Source organism: Camponotus floridanus, unplaced genomic scaffold (assembly GCF_003227725.1).
Source record: "Camponotus floridanus strain SB8 unplaced genomic scaffold, Cflo_v7.5 scaffold16, whole genome shotgun sequence".
Taxonomy (NCBI): domain Eukaryota; kingdom Metazoa; phylum Arthropoda; class Insecta; order Hymenoptera; family Formicidae; genus Camponotus; species Camponotus floridanus.
Genome location: NW_020229281.1, coordinates 1466343 through 1483493, shown reverse-complemented (window position 1 = coordinate 1483493; position 17151 = coordinate 1466343). Strand labels below are relative to the sequence as shown.

Here is a 17151-nt window from a genome sequence, read left to right as displayed (position 1 = left end):
TAGAAATATTCACATAAGAGATAAATAAAGTTTACCCTCAAATTCTTTATAATAATCTAATTTATAATTATAAATAATATATCATCCCTTTCTTATCATTTAATAATTTAATAATTTAATAATTTTTTTACTTGAGTATTTTGAAAAAACTATAAAAGGAGATTGATTACGCATGTATTATGATTTTATAGTAATCTATTTGTCATATGGTAAAATCAATATAGAAAATCAGAATTTTTGAAATTAAAACATATTGTGTGAGTGTATCAAAACGGTTATTCTAAATATGAAAGTAGAAGATCGATACAATGAAATTTTGAATTGTCTTCAATCAATTAATTGAATCATATATGTATATAATAGCTCTCTTCTAATAAACTTATATACTATTGTATACATACATATCAACATATGTATATATAATATGTATAAAAGTAATAAAAATAATAATAAATATGTAGTTTTAATAATAATAATAATAATAAATCCATACTACATAACTTCAGCTTTTAATTTGCTTTAATTGTACACATTATATTCGGATTTTAGATACGATCAATCCAAATAATTGACATTTATGTACCGATCAATATATATATATATATATATATATATATATATATATATATAATATATCAATATATATATATATATATATATATATATATATTAAATATTAAATGCAGACCTTGAGTTTTATATACTGCAGATTATGTTTCAGTTTTATTTATAACCAACAATAAATACTGTTCAAAAATGTTTTTACATTGAGAAAGTTTTCAGTTAGATAAACTCTAACGATATAATCAAAATACTTTTACACTTTCAGTCACTCTTAATAACAATAAAAATTTTAATTCTAACATTTAGTTATCAAGTTATATAAGCATACAAGTAATTATATTACAGTTGATTATATAATAAAAAATGATGATGAAAATGCAGATTTAAAAGATTTAAAATAGATTAGATAAGATTTAATATGTAATTTAAAACAAGCAATAAAATCTATAGTTGCCTAAAATCTGGAGTTAAAATTGCAAAGTTTGAAATAATTGCACATTGCACAATGTATCATTAAAATATTTCAGATTTTTGTAGAATATATGAATTATGATCAATGCACTAATTAAAACACAAACATGTTTTATATAAACTATAGAAATCGTTTAATATATTGATTTTTAGATTAACAAACAATTACTTGAATAATAGTTTGATTTTATCTATGTATTTAAACACCTGATTTTCTAATAGTGCTTAGCAATTTTTAATAGTTTTGAACCTCTTGAGTTTTGTATTTATTGAAAAAAAAAACTTTTTACATAAGTGTTTACGTGAGTGTTTCTTGATTATGTTCTTTTTTCTTTTTTAGAAACATTAATTACAATTTATTACTTATTACTTTGTAACTAGGATACAAATTGTAAATTTTGGACAATTTTGTAAGCTAGTTATACGAATTTGTCTTCAAGGTGATAATAAAACAATTATAAAGTAATCTAGATAAACCTAGAAAATTTAGGTAATCTAAATTTTAGAAAGTATAATTGTAAATACAAACATTTAGATAAGATATCTATGAAGCATGACATGCAAACATGCGTACACTTGATAAATAATAGCCATATAATGGAAGGGGAAACAATCTGTTTAGAATTACAGATCTTTCAGTCCGAGTTAGGCTGTCGTAGAAGCTTGAAGGTTCATCGGTAAGCTTTCTCGGTTTCTTACTAAAAATTTTATATTAGATATAAAATACACAACTAGCTTATAATTACACAAGATACATTACACAATTATAGTATAATAGAATTAGAATTAGAATTAGAATTACTGTTATTTGCAAATGAATTTTTAAATGTATTAAAATAATCGTATTATGTCAGATAATTTTAATTTAAAAAACATATGTAATTATTTACATTTCCTCATGTTATTAATCGTTTACAAAAACCGATTCGTAAAGAAATCAACTTCTAATAAATTTAGTCAATTTGCTGTAAAGAAATAGATAACGAATATTTACTCGAATACTGAAACTACGAATACCATATTGAACAGGAAAAATATTCCAAATATATAAAACTAATAGGAATATAAGGAATTTAAATAAGGACATCAAATTGTGCCTTTCTATATATAATATAATATTCTATATAATATTTAATTTAATATATATAATATTTAATTCTATATAATATTTAATTTCTATATAATATTTCTATATAATATTCTATATAATATTTAATTCTATATAATATTCTATATATAGTATAATATATTTAATAATTATTATTAAATAAAAATATAAAAGAGAAATAAGAAAAATCCTTAGATTTAACAGAAACTTATAGAATGTTAAAGTAGATGATTAGTATTTCAAAGTAAATGATTAGCATTTTAATAAGAAGAAGAAATATTTTATACAAAGCGATATAAAGATAGAAAGAGAAGGAGATAGAAGGAAAGAAAGAGATATCAAGACAAACATTTTTAATAATAAATAATAATAAATAATAATAAATAATTAAATTTTTTCCAAGCTATATCTTATATATATATATATATATATATATATATATATATATATAAATTTTAAAACTAAATAACTCAATAAAGAAAATAACTCAACAAAGAAAAATGCGTTTTTATATAGTGATAGATATATTTCTATTCTAAGATGTGTTTCTATATTATAGTGAAAAATTTGTTATCTGCTTTAAATTATTTGATTCTATTAGCATAAATTAGTTAGGCTAAAGTTCAATTTCCAAGGCCAGAATCTTATTTGTAACAAATATTTGTAATGTAGTTGCAGATAATGTTTCGTGTTGTATAAGTATGCAGATTCTAATGCACATAAAATTATACTTATTATACTTAATAACATGATAAGAAAACTAGCGTCTACGAGCCACAGAGGATGGTAAATGCCTGAAAAATTCTTTTTAATTGTACGCGAAATTTTAAACGAAAAACACGGCATATGCATATATTTTACTTGGTGCATTTAACCAAGATATAGATTCTCATTTTTGAGAAATTCTATACAACCCTCTTTACCCCCCTGAAGAGACGTAGACGAGAAAAATATCGGGGCGATTATACTTAATTATACTTTCTTGCATATTATACTTAATTATACTTTCTTGCATATTATACTTAATTATACTTTCTTGCATCGATAACATAGTATTTATTTATAAAAAGATGTTAAATTAACAAAAATTATATATCTCTATTCTTATATCTTTATTCTTAGATTTAATTAATTCTTACTTGTACGTTTATTTGTATATGCATTCTAGTGATAAATTAAGTATTAAAAAATGTTTTTTTTTCGGCAGATAAATCGTTTCACCTGAATTATGGAAGCATGCTTGACTGCCAGTTGTGCGGCTGCAATAAACAGCTCTCCTGCTAATATCTTTGCATACCTAGTGCAAACGCTTCTAGCAGCGCAATGTAGCTTAGCCAGTGATATTTACCCTCCAGATCGTTCAGAAGAAATTGCTGCTTCTAATATAGAATTTGACTTTATAATTGTTGGTAGTGGAAGCGCTGGATCTGTGGTGGCCAATCGTTTAACCGAAGTAGAAGATTGGAAAGTACTGTTAATCGAAGCTGGCGATAATCCCTCTGTATTTAATGAGATTCCCGGGGCCATTTTGATGCAACTAAACTCACCGGTAGATTATTCATACGATGTTGAACCCGAAAAATTTGCTTGTCACGGTAGCAAAAACAAATTGTGCAAATGGGCAAAAGGGAAAGCTCTCGGCGGCAGCTCTACTTTAAATGCTATGCTCTATATTATGGGCAATGACGAGGATTACAACGAATGGTCTCGAATGGGAAACGAAGGATGGAGTTATGACGAAGTTCTCCCATATTTCAAGAAATCGCAATCTTGCGGTCATGGACATAGTGACGAATGGAGGAGCAAATACTGTGGTCATGACGGACCTTTAAATATCAGGTATTTCAACTATACTAATCCGGACGTATTTGAAATGGTTCTAGATGCCGCTCGCGAAATGGACATACCTATTTTGGACGTAATTAATAATGGCGAGAAATTTATCGGATACGGTGTAGCCCAAGGCACTTTGGATAAAGGTCGCAGAATGAGCACTTCGAAAGCTTTCCTGTCGTCAATTAAAGATAGAAGCAATCTCTACGTAATGAAATCGACTCGAGCCGACGCCATTCTCCTCGATGGTACTCGAGCCGTTGGAGTACGCGTAACTTTGAAGGACGGAAGGTCAATCGATGTAAAAGCCTCGAAAGAGGTGATCTTGTCAGCGGGCAGCATAGGCAGTCCCCAACTTCTTATGCTTTCCGGTATCGGACCCAAGCAGCATTTATATGAAATGGGAATACCTAATGTCGTTGATTTACCTGTCGGCCAGAATCTTCAGGATCATCTTAGATGGACCGGCATATTCTTGGATTTCAAAAACCACAGCGCAATATTTTCACCCACGTATTTATTGGATGAGGCTTACGAGTACTTAATTTATAATCGAGGTCCCTTCGCAAGTAGCGCAGCTCATGATCTTGTAGGGTTCGTCAACGTACACGATTCGAGCTCCAAGTATCCAAACATTCAGTTTCATCATATTCATTTTTTACAAGGCCATATGGATAAAGCATTCGCTTCACTAGTACAGTTGTACATAAACAAAGAAATAAGTCAAGATATAGTAAAATTGTTAACAGATAAGTCAATATTCTCTCCTATACCTGTTCTGCTAAAGCCGAAGAGCACAGGCGAATTGCGACTACGTAGCAAAGATCCAGCAGATCCAATCAGAATCTTTGCCAATTATTATTCTGTACAAGAGGATATGGACACGATGTTAAAATCTTTGGACATTGTGAAGAATATGTTGAATACGGAGACATTTAAACGACATGGAATAAGATTGCATCATTTAGATATTGCGGATTGCCGTGATACTGAACCTGATTCCGAGGAATACTGGAAGTGTAATTTGCGACATATGTCGTTTACAATTTATCATCCTGTTGGAACGACCAAGATGGGCCCTCAAAGCGATCCCACAGCTGTTGTGAGCCCACGATTAAAAGTCCATGGTATACAGGGATTAAGAGTGATCGATGCATCCATTATGCCGACAATTACTAGTGGAAACACAAATGCGCCTACAATAATGATAGGCGAGAAAGGCGCAGACTTGATCAAAGAGGATTGGGCAATTATAAAAAGCAATGATGAATTGTAAAAGATACATTTCAAAATAACTTTAAAACTTTTATCAAACTTTTCTTCCTTCTTTTTTTATAATAATTTTTTTAATAATAATTTCTGTATTATGAGGATCAAACACATAGAAGCTAATATTTAAGTACAAATGGTAAATATTATCTTACTTTTTATAATGGTAAATATTATATTTTATTCATAATGGTAAATATTGTCTTACTAATTTCAAATAATATGTAGATAGATATATACTTATATGTACAATATATAGATGTCTATAGATATCTTTTTATTTCTTTAATTAATTATTATAAGATCTAATAGTATAATTGTAGAATTCTTTTCGTCAGCAACTGACATAAGAAGTTTGATTTTAATATTTAATTTTGTAATTAAAAAGATGAGGATATATAACTAATTGTAACAATAAAGATGTGTAAAATATATAATATTAGAATATTATATTCTAAATAGATAGTAAATAAATAAAAAAGTTTATAAATAATTAGAACAATATCTTTAAACAGTATATTTTCTTGTTAACTTTGTTTATTTTTTCATAATTTTTTATAGAATTATCATAATAATTCTTGTAAAATATAGTTTTTAAAATAACATATTTATTGTTAGAAAATATACATAAATAAACATAATTCAAATTAAAATCTTTATATAGCATTTTTTATAATTAACTTTGTTATTATTTATAGTAGATAAAGAATTTATTAAAAGTGGAGAAAAGAAAATTATAAAATTACTATTATTATATATTTTATATTAACAGTTTGTGTATATCTGCATCAGATAGACCTGTACCTGTAAAACAATTTTTTTTTACAATTTTATATAACAAACAGCATTGTACTTATGCATTTGCATCTTTTCTTAATATGCTTCTTATAAAAATTTATATCACGATATCAAATTTTATAATAGGTTTTAAAAATATTTTATATATAATATTGATGACTTGTATGTTCAAAACTTATTGAAACGTAGTAAAATTATATTGATTTAATAATGTTTGTTTATTTTCAACTTTATCCTACAGTTTTAATCCAATTTAAAAATATACCTTTTTTTCTTTCTATTTGAATATCTTTTATTTTAAATATATTTTTTAATTTTATTATTAAATATAAATTGCTATTATGTGAAAAAATATCTTATAAATTATTAAAGATATGCAAATTAAAAAGTTGTCATGTATAATACGATTTTAAAACAGGATGTTCAAATGTAGCATTGTTATAAGCAATAAATATTAATACGTATTACATGTCGCACAGCCAACATAATAACATCACATTATTAGTTTTAATATTTAAAAAAAATTGATCTTACACTAGACATAAGAAAACAAAAATAGATATAAATAGCACAATGTACATGGTTGTGCAGATCCTGACCTTGCAGTTTTACCATGAGTAAGTACTATAAATATACTTTATTGATATCAAATTAAACTTGGCCGCAATGTAAATACATTACTATGATTATTTGTCGCGTGAAGAATGAAATATCATTAATTTACGATATATATTTGTGTAATAAATTTCAATTGTATGCAAATATGTGTAGATATTTAATTTTGTTGCAATTTAAACATTTAAGATTAAAAAAAGTTGGAAAAAGACTAAAAGAGAAAGAGAATATACCAAAGAAACTTTATTTATAAATTTTCTGAATATTGCTATTTTATGAAAAATGAAATAAGAAATTATTTAATCCATATTTATGAATGTTTAATGTAATATACTTTAATTAGTCCTAATAAAATTCTAAATAGTACACATACACACACACACACACACACACACACACACACACACACACACACACATGTAATACATTTATGTAAATATATTTCTATATATATATATATATATATATGCACATTCACACACACACACTTTTGAAGTATCCGAATATGTACGTACGAGGGGTAAGCTGCTGAAACCTATCAACTGTCCACCGACATTGTATCAATTGATGCAACTTTGCTGGAATGCGGCGAAGAACAGACCGAACTTTACATTTTGTCTCAATAATATCATAATCCTAAGAAATAACACAGAAGACGCGATATTAAACTCAATGAATATTAGACATGCAAAGGTGAGTGGATCGTAAATTTTATGTACATATTATTTATATGAAATTAATAAATTTAGGAATTAACGGGTTGAAATTAATAAAATCGATATAATATGACTAAAAAAATATTACAAAATGATTTTTATTATTATTAGGAAAAAAAGCAATAACTTTTAGATATTTTAATCGGACTATAAGAGATTAAATTATAATATAGAAATATTAATATTTTTTTTAACACATAGGCATGAGAAATACTACAACAAGGTAACTCATAAATAATTTATATTTAATGTATTAAGAAGAAACTTTTTCGCAAATTAAATGTCAAATCTATAATATAAGCTTGTTTGTCATAATTATAACTTTATTTTCAATTGTGTTATTTAATTTTTTATTCTACGATATAAACATATTTTTCATATAGTTATATTGTTAAATTTTTTATATTGTTAAATTATATAATAATAATATTTGCATATTGTAAACTTTATTTTTATTTTTTCATGTTTTTAACTCTTTAATTCAAGAATATTACTACAATTATCAATAACTGTCTCAGCGATCACAAGTCAAATGATTTTTGTCCTAGTCCTGAAATACGTAGCCGCGTGCAAGAAGAATACTCGCGTCGACAGTTGCACGACAATCGGCAATCGGTCGAAAATAATAGACAGGAGACATTGGTATGGGTGAGCACTTCTGGTTGAGTCGAGCATACAAGACACAGATACAGTTTAGGGTCAGAGAAAGGGATAGAGCGTGCTTATCGTGCATCGTCTCCAGCTACCTCGCGGAATCTACCTTCTTCCTGCTTCTCTTCGCCCATCATCACTCTCCTGCCTTATCTTTCCCTCTTTTTCTATTCTCCTCGTTTTCTCAACTTCCCTGTACTGCAAACGCTTCAGCTGACGTTTGCGAAAAAAAACACAAGGACCTAACCCGTGTGTTGCGAGATTCGTATATATGTATGCGTCCCAACTACGTCGAGCTTTGCTAATCTAGATGGAATACGCGATCGAGTATCGTCGAAAGATGACTCGCATCAACCAGCAGATCTAATTAAGCTCGAGACTATCGCTTTACAAATATATTTTTGCCAAATGTTGTAGCTTCTTATCTCTTTTTTTCAATTTTTAGTAAAATGTATCAATTAATTGTATTTTTCTCTGTCTTAGCTTGCGCCTTCTGAACAGATAGAAGACTCGCTGGAAGTACAACCAACCGTATCTCCAAACATTTGACTGTCAATGATGCTTCAAGTGATGTCATAGAACCTTTGACGTAATCGCTTTCTTGACCGAGTGATTTTTGAGAGCCTCTGCTGGCACTTGTAATCGATTTTACTGTCGTTTCGCTACCGATAATTACTACACGATGTGATAATCTCTTTAATTATTGTTTCTATATTTTTATATTATAATCATCTAATAAATATATTTTATATTTAATCATCCAATAAAATTCTTAATAACAGATATTAATCTTTTTACAGCTTTTAATCTTTGTCTAGTTTCTTTATTTAACAAAAAGATCAATTAATTAATTAATTAACTTTTCTTACTTAATCGTTTTATTATGAGAAAAAAATTATAAAATTATTTTAACATAGTTTCTTTTATCATATGTTAATGAAAATTATCAAACAAGTAAATTTTTTTACCGTTTTATAATATTCGTATCCTATGTATATCTTGATATATTCTAAAAAATCTTCCCTTATTGCTTCTTGCACACATGTGATTTTGTTTACTTTTATTACGCGAAGAGAAATATAATGCAGGCAAGTATTTACGCATCTTAAAATCACGTGCAAGATGTAGCAGTGATGGTGATAGAATGCAATTTTGGTGTGAGGGTAATAGAATGCGCCAGGAAACGAATTGCACAAGGAGCATGTCGAGTGATGCGGCAATCCAGTATTCCCAGTGCTATTGCAGGCCCAATGACCTGATTGTTGCGGTTCAAAAAATTTGTCCTCCTTTTTCCGTGCTTTTTTACCAAGAAATAATTACTATTAATAAATAGAACTTTGAATATTGAACGTAAAGATGAAAGAAGATATTATAGAAGACAAAAATGAATTTAAAATAAAAAAATTCTATTTCTCTGCAATCTTGTGAATTTTAAGACACTCTGAATATGTAAAATATAGCTACGTATGAAAAATTTAAAACGAGAATAATATGCGAATTGATCTTGAGAGCTCTGCTTTTGAAAGTACTTAATTAAAAATGAAATAAAAATATAAAATTAATTATGTCAAGATATCAATAAAAACTGTACTTTCAATATAATTAATTGCGACATCGCGCTAATGAAATGCTCGTTAAATATATATTTACATTTTTTTATTTTTTGAATTCTTTTTCTACTTTTTATATTATTTAATTTTTTAATTTTTTCATAATTTTTTCTAATTTTAAAAATATATATTTTCCTCGTAAATCTCTCTCTGTCTTCCTTTTATCTTTCATATGCTTTCTCCAACTATTTTGCACACATCGATACGTATGTACATTCTCTCGATAAGTGGCCACTCGACACTGTACGAGTGAGACGAACACGTATCTTTCTATTCGTGGCACAATTTTCGGAGATCGATATATCGATCGGCATACTAGTGTCTTCAAATAGGGGTAGTTAGCGCCTTTCTCTCTGTCAAAGACTTTCAGAAGAACAGTGAGAATGAAAAATGAAGGAAAACATATTGCTTATCTCTTTTCATACAATTGCAAATCTTTTTAAAATTTTGTTAATATATTCGAGAATATATAAATATCTTATATATAAAGTGTTACATCTTTGTTGCAATCTTATTGCCCATCAAATGTGATAATCCTTGGCAAAAATATTGTGTATGTCCCTTTCATTTTTTTAATATCATATATCTTAATAACAAGCATGTAATTAATTTGTTCTATTTTAATTCAAAAATTTTATTTTCCGATTAACAAACTTTTTTTATATGTGTTTATAGAAAAAATTGCATTGCAAAATATTTAAGACAAGACGAGAGAGAACCAAAGAAAATTAATAAATTTGAAAGAAATTGTAAAATTTAATCGGAGATAAAGACAAATGATAAGATTGTAAATGCGCTTGGCGACTGCCATGCCAATAAATTTGAAGGATACAGATGTGGCGATGACGACGCTGATATGCCGCATTGGAGTTAAATTCAAGCGACGTAAACCAATGACACAGGCACGTCTTACTTGGGGGATTACCACCACTTCTCTCCTTTTTCCTCTCGGCCTCTCGATCCAACTCGCGATACTCCACAGATTCTATCCACCGCCTGTTCTCATGTACGTCATGGACGAGAGTTACCCCTTCTTTGCGCCAGTACTTGTTCCCTCTGTGCCTCTGTTAAGTGGAGGAGAAAGAGTTGGGGGGTTGACGGGAAGGTACGGTTGCAGGTCCACCACCTTTACAGCCGCCACCACTACCCGAGGCCACCGCCACCACCTCCATCGTCGTGGGGCTCGTGTCTATACGCAACGATGAGAATTCTGCAGATTTGACAAAGTCGTTTCAAGAACTCAGTCGCTTGCCTGTCCTCGTAAATTCAGGGTACCTATTAGGAAGCTTCAGCTTGCTCGTTCGCGCTCGTTCTCACTTCCGGATTATCTCGAAAAAATCTCGCTTCTTCTCTGCTTTCTCTTTTTCTTTCTTTTAGAAGTGACGTCTTTTTCTTTTTCCTTTCTCTTTCGTCTCTTTTTCGACTGAAAAATGCGTTAAAGCACAGCGAATACATCCATGGAGGAGATACATGAAGGCGAGATGTCTTCCGTGACGCTCTCGTCCATCTTGCTCCTTCTACTTTTCGGTCGCGTCGCGAATGCCCAGTAAGTAAACTGTGATTTGTGTCACATACACACACACATCATGTTTCAAAATTCATATTTCATAACCGAACAGCTCAAAATCAAAATTTCAAGGCTGATTTTTTTCGGTGAATATTATATCGCAAATCGGTTTTAAATTATTATCAATTTTTAATAAAAGATTAACTGTAAACAGAATTTAATATAACGAGATTGAAATTCTTGATTAATATTAAGATTAATTGATAAAGACTTAATATGAGATATATAAATCGCATACTTTTTCTTTTTTTGTTTTATTTTGTTTTATTTTGTTTCATAGGAAAAGTTTAGAATTTTTCGATCTCCTGCCGGAAGATCCTAAATTATATGATAAAATGCGACCTCCCAAGAAGGATGGTCAGGCAACCGTTGTACATTTTCATGTTACTGTGATGGGACTCGATTCCATCGACGAAAATTCAATGGTAAATATATAATTTTAGAAATGCGACTGATATGTATAATTATAAATCTTAACGTAAATGTATAATAAATTCAGTTGCTCGTTTTTAATTGCGACTATCGTAATCGTAAGACAGATTATATTTACAGACGTACGCCGCCGATATTTTCTTTGCCCAAACGTGGAAAGACAATAGACTCAGACTTCCAGAAAATATGACATCCGAATATAGGTATATAAATTATTATATATATAATCTTTTTAACAATTACAGCAATTTTTATTTTTATTTACTTTCTAGATGCTTTGTACTTACATATATATTTTATTTAAATTTTTCTACAAATTTTTGAGCAACTATTTTTAATTATATTTTTTTTATTTATTCTCTGTGATAAAATTTAAGATTATTAGAAGTTGATTGGCTGAAAAATATGTGGCGGCCGGATTCCTTTTTTAAGAACGCAAAATCGGTGACTTTTCAAACAATGACGATACCAAATCATTATCTATGGCTGTATAAGGATAAAACTATACTTTACATGGTGAAGTGAGTTTATAATCAATTATATATGTTTTCACTATGGATGTGTCTCGAAAACTTGAAATATAAATATCGCCGATTTCAGATTGACCCTAAAACTTTCTTGCGCCATGAACTTTTTGATCTATCCTCACGATACGCAAGAATGTAAACTGCAAATGGAAAGTCGTAAGTTATAATTATTTGTGAAAAAAATTTATTTTTTTTACTTTCGCCAATTATATCACATATGCATATACTTTATGCATACTTTGATTATTCAGAACACATATGTTTACTGTGTGACTCTGTTTCTTTATTATTTATATGTTTCATAAAATTATTTTAATAATTAATTTTTAACTCTATTCAAACGAGGATTTAAACAAACATACATATAATTATATATAAAAAAATTGACATTTTTAAACGGATTTTATAACGTGAGGATAAACTTTATTAGATGTATTAGTGATATGATACATTTAAACGCCATGCTATGTTTCACCCTAAAATCGAATAATTGATTAATAGTATCGCACACAACGGATGAAATGATCTTTCAATGGGATCCTGATGTTCCCCTCGTTGTAGATGAGAATATTGAATTACCTCAGTTACAGCTCGTTAAAAATTATACAGCTGACTGCACGCAAGTTTATTCCACTGGTAAGTGAATCACGTAAATGAATATATGTTTCACCTCAAAAGTAAAACTATATGTGACATATTCGATATTTTCGTACAATCATAGACGCTTTATCAAAATATGCAATAGGTACAGTTAATCTTTGCAAGCAATCATTTTTAATCAATTAATGTATTTTAAAAATATGTGCTTGTATTTCATACGATATATTCATGAGAAGTTTTTCGCCCATGCGTTAATATCACTTGAACTTTATACTTCAATATATTTTTTAAATCCTAAGTATATTAATCACACACATGTGATACTTAATTAAATACTTAATTAAAGATTACGTTATAATTTCATAGGTAACTTCACGTGTCTCGAGGTTGTGTTTGTGCTAAAAAGACGTCTTGGCTATTACTTGTTTCATACTTATGTGCCAACGTGCTTGATCGTCATCATGTCGGTGAGCAGAAACGCAATGCTCTCGTAATTCTTTCTGTCATTTTAACCAGGACATATATTTTTCATTAAAAATAATTGCCGACTTATCGCAGTGGGTGTCGTTCTGGATAAAGCCCGAAGCCGCGCCTGCCAGGGTTACTCTGGGTGTCACCTCGCTGCTCACCCTGTCCACGCAACACGCCAAAAGTCAAGCCTCGTTGCCACCCGTCTCGTATTTGAAGGCCGTCGATGCCTTCATGTCGGTTTGCACAGTGTTCGTCTTTATGGCCCTGATGGAGTATTGTCTGGTGAATATTGTTCTCGGCGACTCGGATGCATCGACAGCTAAACCCGCGCCACCGCCACCGCCACCATCCTCGAGCACCGCAGATTCGGCTAAGCTCGACAAGATTTTTGACATCGCAGCCAAGGTAATGCCTGGATGATATTTATTCCTAAAGAGCCACGAGATCGATTTTGACAAGTAAAGATAAGTCGTAATAATTATATTCACAATAAATCTAATCGTTATCGGCGTAAATTAGCCGATTTAAAAATAAAAATATCCGATAAAAATTACAGTGGAATTTTTATTAAAATGTGTGGAATTCTTTACGTATTAAATATATCAGATTTTTATTTGATTTTGTAATGAAAAACTCTTGCAATTTTTTCGCTATAATTGTTACAATTGACTTCTCGGCTCTTCTATTTCAGACCACTTCTGTGCCTCGAATAGAGGAAACGATGAAGACATCATTATTAAATAAAATTTATCTTAAATATATATTAACAGCCAACATGAAAACTACTAAATTATTTCTTAATGTATTATTTACAAAATTTACAAATTGTAAATGTGATATCTCAGACAAATGCATTTTTAAAAATATAAATATTTTATTTGAACTAATTTGAAATAAATTATTTGAACTTATATTATAATAAATCATTATGCAAATTATTTAACAAATAATTACATTAATTTGAAGAAATTAGAAATTTTTTCGTTATTTATAATTATTTTATATTAATTTATATTAATTTATAATTATTTTATAACGTTATGTCTTGTATGATTATTATCATTACCTTGATGGCTCTAATAGTAAAGTTACATTCCACTCTCCGAGGCACAGGAGACAGTCTGCACGGTTCAAGTTGTGATCGTTATCACGCAGGAAAACGCAATGTTGTTATCCTGCCGATCGCAGAAATCACCAGCTGGCCCACCGTCCGGACCCACCCCGGCCCAAAGGGCGCGAATACGAGCGCTGAACATTGATCGTTTTTCGCGTGTTTTCTTCCCCTTTCTGTTCACCGTGTTGAACGTCACCTATTGGATAATGTTTGCTGAATATATTTAGATTATGGTACTGCAAATTCTCACGGAAGATTGCATTACTACTTCGAATAAGTAGCGCAAGAGGAGAGAAACAGATAGTCCAGCAATGAAACTGGAAGAATTTGAAGCGCGCTAAAAAAGATAAAGAGCGAAAAGATTTTTCTGAAAAATCTATTATTATATAATATGATAAATGCTTTGAACATGATTAAGAATTTTATATATAAAAATGCAATAAGTGTCGCAATTTTAACAAAAATCAAAGGATCGAAGATATTATATCGATCTAATAACTCTGAAAAAGAAATGTCTAATTTTTTCAAATTTTGCTCTCTCGAATGTATCCTTTGCTTATTTCCTAAAGTAGATAATTTTATGACATCTATTATAATACGATTTTCTCTAATTGTTCGTTTGTTTTACCAGAATGATAATTCAACAATGATGTAACAGATCTACAAGTGTGATCTTATGTATTAATAATTCTAGAATAATCGCAATTCATAAATAAACAACTGCTACGCAATCGAAATGTTTTATTCATGAATTGCGATTATTCTAGTATTAACTAATTTATTAATTTAAAATTCGATTCGTAAATGTATTTGTAAATCTTTCCATCAATAAGTAAAAAATTCGTTTAAAAATAAAATTAATGATACAGTAAAGCTGCATATAAATTTAGAAAGTGACATCAACTATATTATGAATCAGCTGTTTTTTAGCCTCACACAGCCTATCACTCTATTTATCACACAAAATTATTTATACAATCAAAATGCAAAGGCCTAATAGAACATGCATAGATGTTATCGTTTTTTAAAATGCCTCGATTATTTAACAGCATATCTATTGTACAAAATAAATATTAATTTTTTTCATTTCTAAGTATCATCGACTTATCGCAACTATTTAAATTTTATATCATTAAAACTTGTAGTAATAAACGTTTTACTTACATCTCTATAGTACGTCTGTATTATTAAACATATGTATAATAAAAAAATTATGATATGTATTACTAAAAATATGTATAATAAAAAATTATGATATCTCCAATCATATCAATAAAATTTTCTTTTAAAATATTACGTGATAAAAATATTCATTTGTCTTTTAAACTTGGGAATTAAAGATTTTCAATTCTATTTGATAATCAAAAACAAGAGAGAGAAAAAAATAACAATAACATATTTTCTTATAATAAAAATTAATAAGTAAACAATTAATTTTCTAAATATTAATATTTTATTAATGTTTTATTAAGATTATGTTTTTTAAATAAAAGTAAAACTCTTTTAAAAATAATGCGAAAATATTGAAAATTAAATTTGGTTTTTAGATTATTTTATTACCAAATCAACTCTTGTATATAATTAATTATCAACATTTATTGCACCATTCGAGGTAATAGTTATAAATATGAGAATTGATGTATGTCTGTTGCCATCTATTGGTGCTAAATAAGACTACGAGACATTGTCACTAAACAGAGAATCTGTCGGCTTGTATGTTTGTGTTCTCTGCTTTCAACCCCCACCGATGCAACCACAGGATCGTAACACCCACGCACTGGGCAAACAGAAAGCTTCCTAATATAACGAAATGCATCATAAAATATCTTTCTGCATTCTCTTCATATTTATTTAATATATTAAAGCATAATCGAGAGAAAAAAAAATCAATACAATAAATTTAAACAAATAATTCATGATAATAAATAATACTTTTACATTTCCTGGCATTTAAAAATAAACATCTTATGAGTCATAAAGCTCTTATAAAATAAATATATCATACATTACTGTGTGATATATAAATATATCACACAGTAAGATAGATAAAATTTAATCGTCAATTTTTCTAGTAAAGAAATACAATTCTATACAATAATCGTAACTGTATGAAAAATTAGACTCTTTAAAAATTAAAAAAGAGAGCAGATTTTCATAAAGTGCAATTTTGAAAACGTTCTATATCCGTAATTTAGCTTACAAAAGAGTATTCTAGTTTTTAGTATTTCAGTAAAAAGATATTTCTAAAACTATTGTATTAAAATACTAATTAATAATTTTAACATTGAGTAATTCATACGCACAATGAATTAAATACATATTTTATATTCTGCTTTGCGATAATTGTAAAAAATTAATTCGAGAAAGGAGATGAAAAAAAAGAGATACTCGCGCGAGATTTTCATTATGGAGCAATTTAATAAATCAATGTATGGTCACGCGAAGAAACGGAAAGTGGGATCATCGCAGAGGAAGGAAGCATAGCGTGGGCTGCCTTATCTGGTACAATGTATCCTGGCTACGATAGCAGAATGCCATTGCCTTCTCTTCCTCGTCTCGCCTTTCCAGGACAGCTCGCTTCCCATCCTCTTCCGTCGTGTCATCAAAGATTAATGAGAATCGAGGGCACTGCGTAAAGCAACGAGTTTAAAATATTGATGCTAGATGCTGCGATGAAGTAATTATTTGGCTATCTGTTTGGACGATAACGAGATATACAATGTATGCATAAACATTTAATATCTCTGCAAATTCTTTCGAATTTACAACATTACACATTTTCAAATATCAAGTGTAATTTATTAG

The 17151-nt window shown here is 29.0% G+C and overlaps 2 protein-coding genes across 3 annotated transcripts; both read left to right on the top strand.

Annotated features, from left to right (window-relative positions):
- Nucleotides 1-1660: 1660 nt before the first annotated feature.
- On the top strand, nucleotides 1661-5359 carry LOC105250999 (glucose dehydrogenase [FAD, quinone]). The gene is made up of 2 exons (XM_025407013.1): nucleotides 1661-1712; nucleotides 3351-5359. The coding sequence occupies exon 2, from the start codon at nucleotides 3372-3374 to the stop codon at nucleotides 5250-5252; it is 1881 nt and encodes a 626-aa protein (XP_025262798.1). The 5' UTR covers nucleotides 1661-1712; nucleotides 3351-3371; the 3' UTR covers nucleotides 5253-5359.
- Nucleotides 5360-10888: 5529 nt separating this feature from the next.
- On the top strand, nucleotides 10889-14698 carry LOC105250998 (glycine receptor subunit alpha-3). 2 transcript variants are annotated; one of them, XM_011257465.3, is made up of 9 exons: nucleotides 10889-11181; nucleotides 11483-11627; nucleotides 11755-11837; nucleotides 12012-12155; nucleotides 12235-12317; nucleotides 12663-12797; nucleotides 13128-13228; nucleotides 13320-13637; nucleotides 14421-14698. In XM_011257465.3, exons 1-9 carry the CDS (start codon nucleotides 11093-11095, stop codon nucleotides 14571-14573), a joined length of 1251 nt encoding a protein of 416 aa, XP_011255767.1. In that variant the 5' UTR covers nucleotides 10889-11092; the 3' UTR covers nucleotides 14574-14698. The 2 variants fall into 2 exon arrangements, with proteins under 2 accessions (XP_011255767.1, XP_011255766.1); XM_011257464.3 differs by having other exon boundaries at nucleotides 14388-14698.
- The last annotated feature ends 2453 nt before the right edge of the window (nucleotides 14699-17151 follow it).

Excerpts from the sequence above, each read along its gene's own strand:
- LOC105250999 (XM_025407013.1), top strand. The coding sequence starts at position 3,372 with ATGGAAGCATGCTTGACTGCCAGTTGTGCGGCTGCAATAAACAGCTCT.
- LOC105250998 (XM_011257464.3), top strand. The coding sequence starts at position 11,093 with ATGGAGGAGATACATGAAGGCGAGATGTCTTCCGTGACGCTCTCGTCC. Across the intron at positions 11,628-11,754 it reads CCATCGACGAAAATTCAATG|ACGTACGCCGCCGATATTTT; the intron begins GTAAATATATAA and ends TTATATTTACAG. Across the intron at positions 13,229-13,319 it reads GCTTGATCGTCATCATGTCG|TGGGTGTCGTTCTGGATAAA; the intron begins GTGAGCAGAAAC and ends GACTTATCGCAG.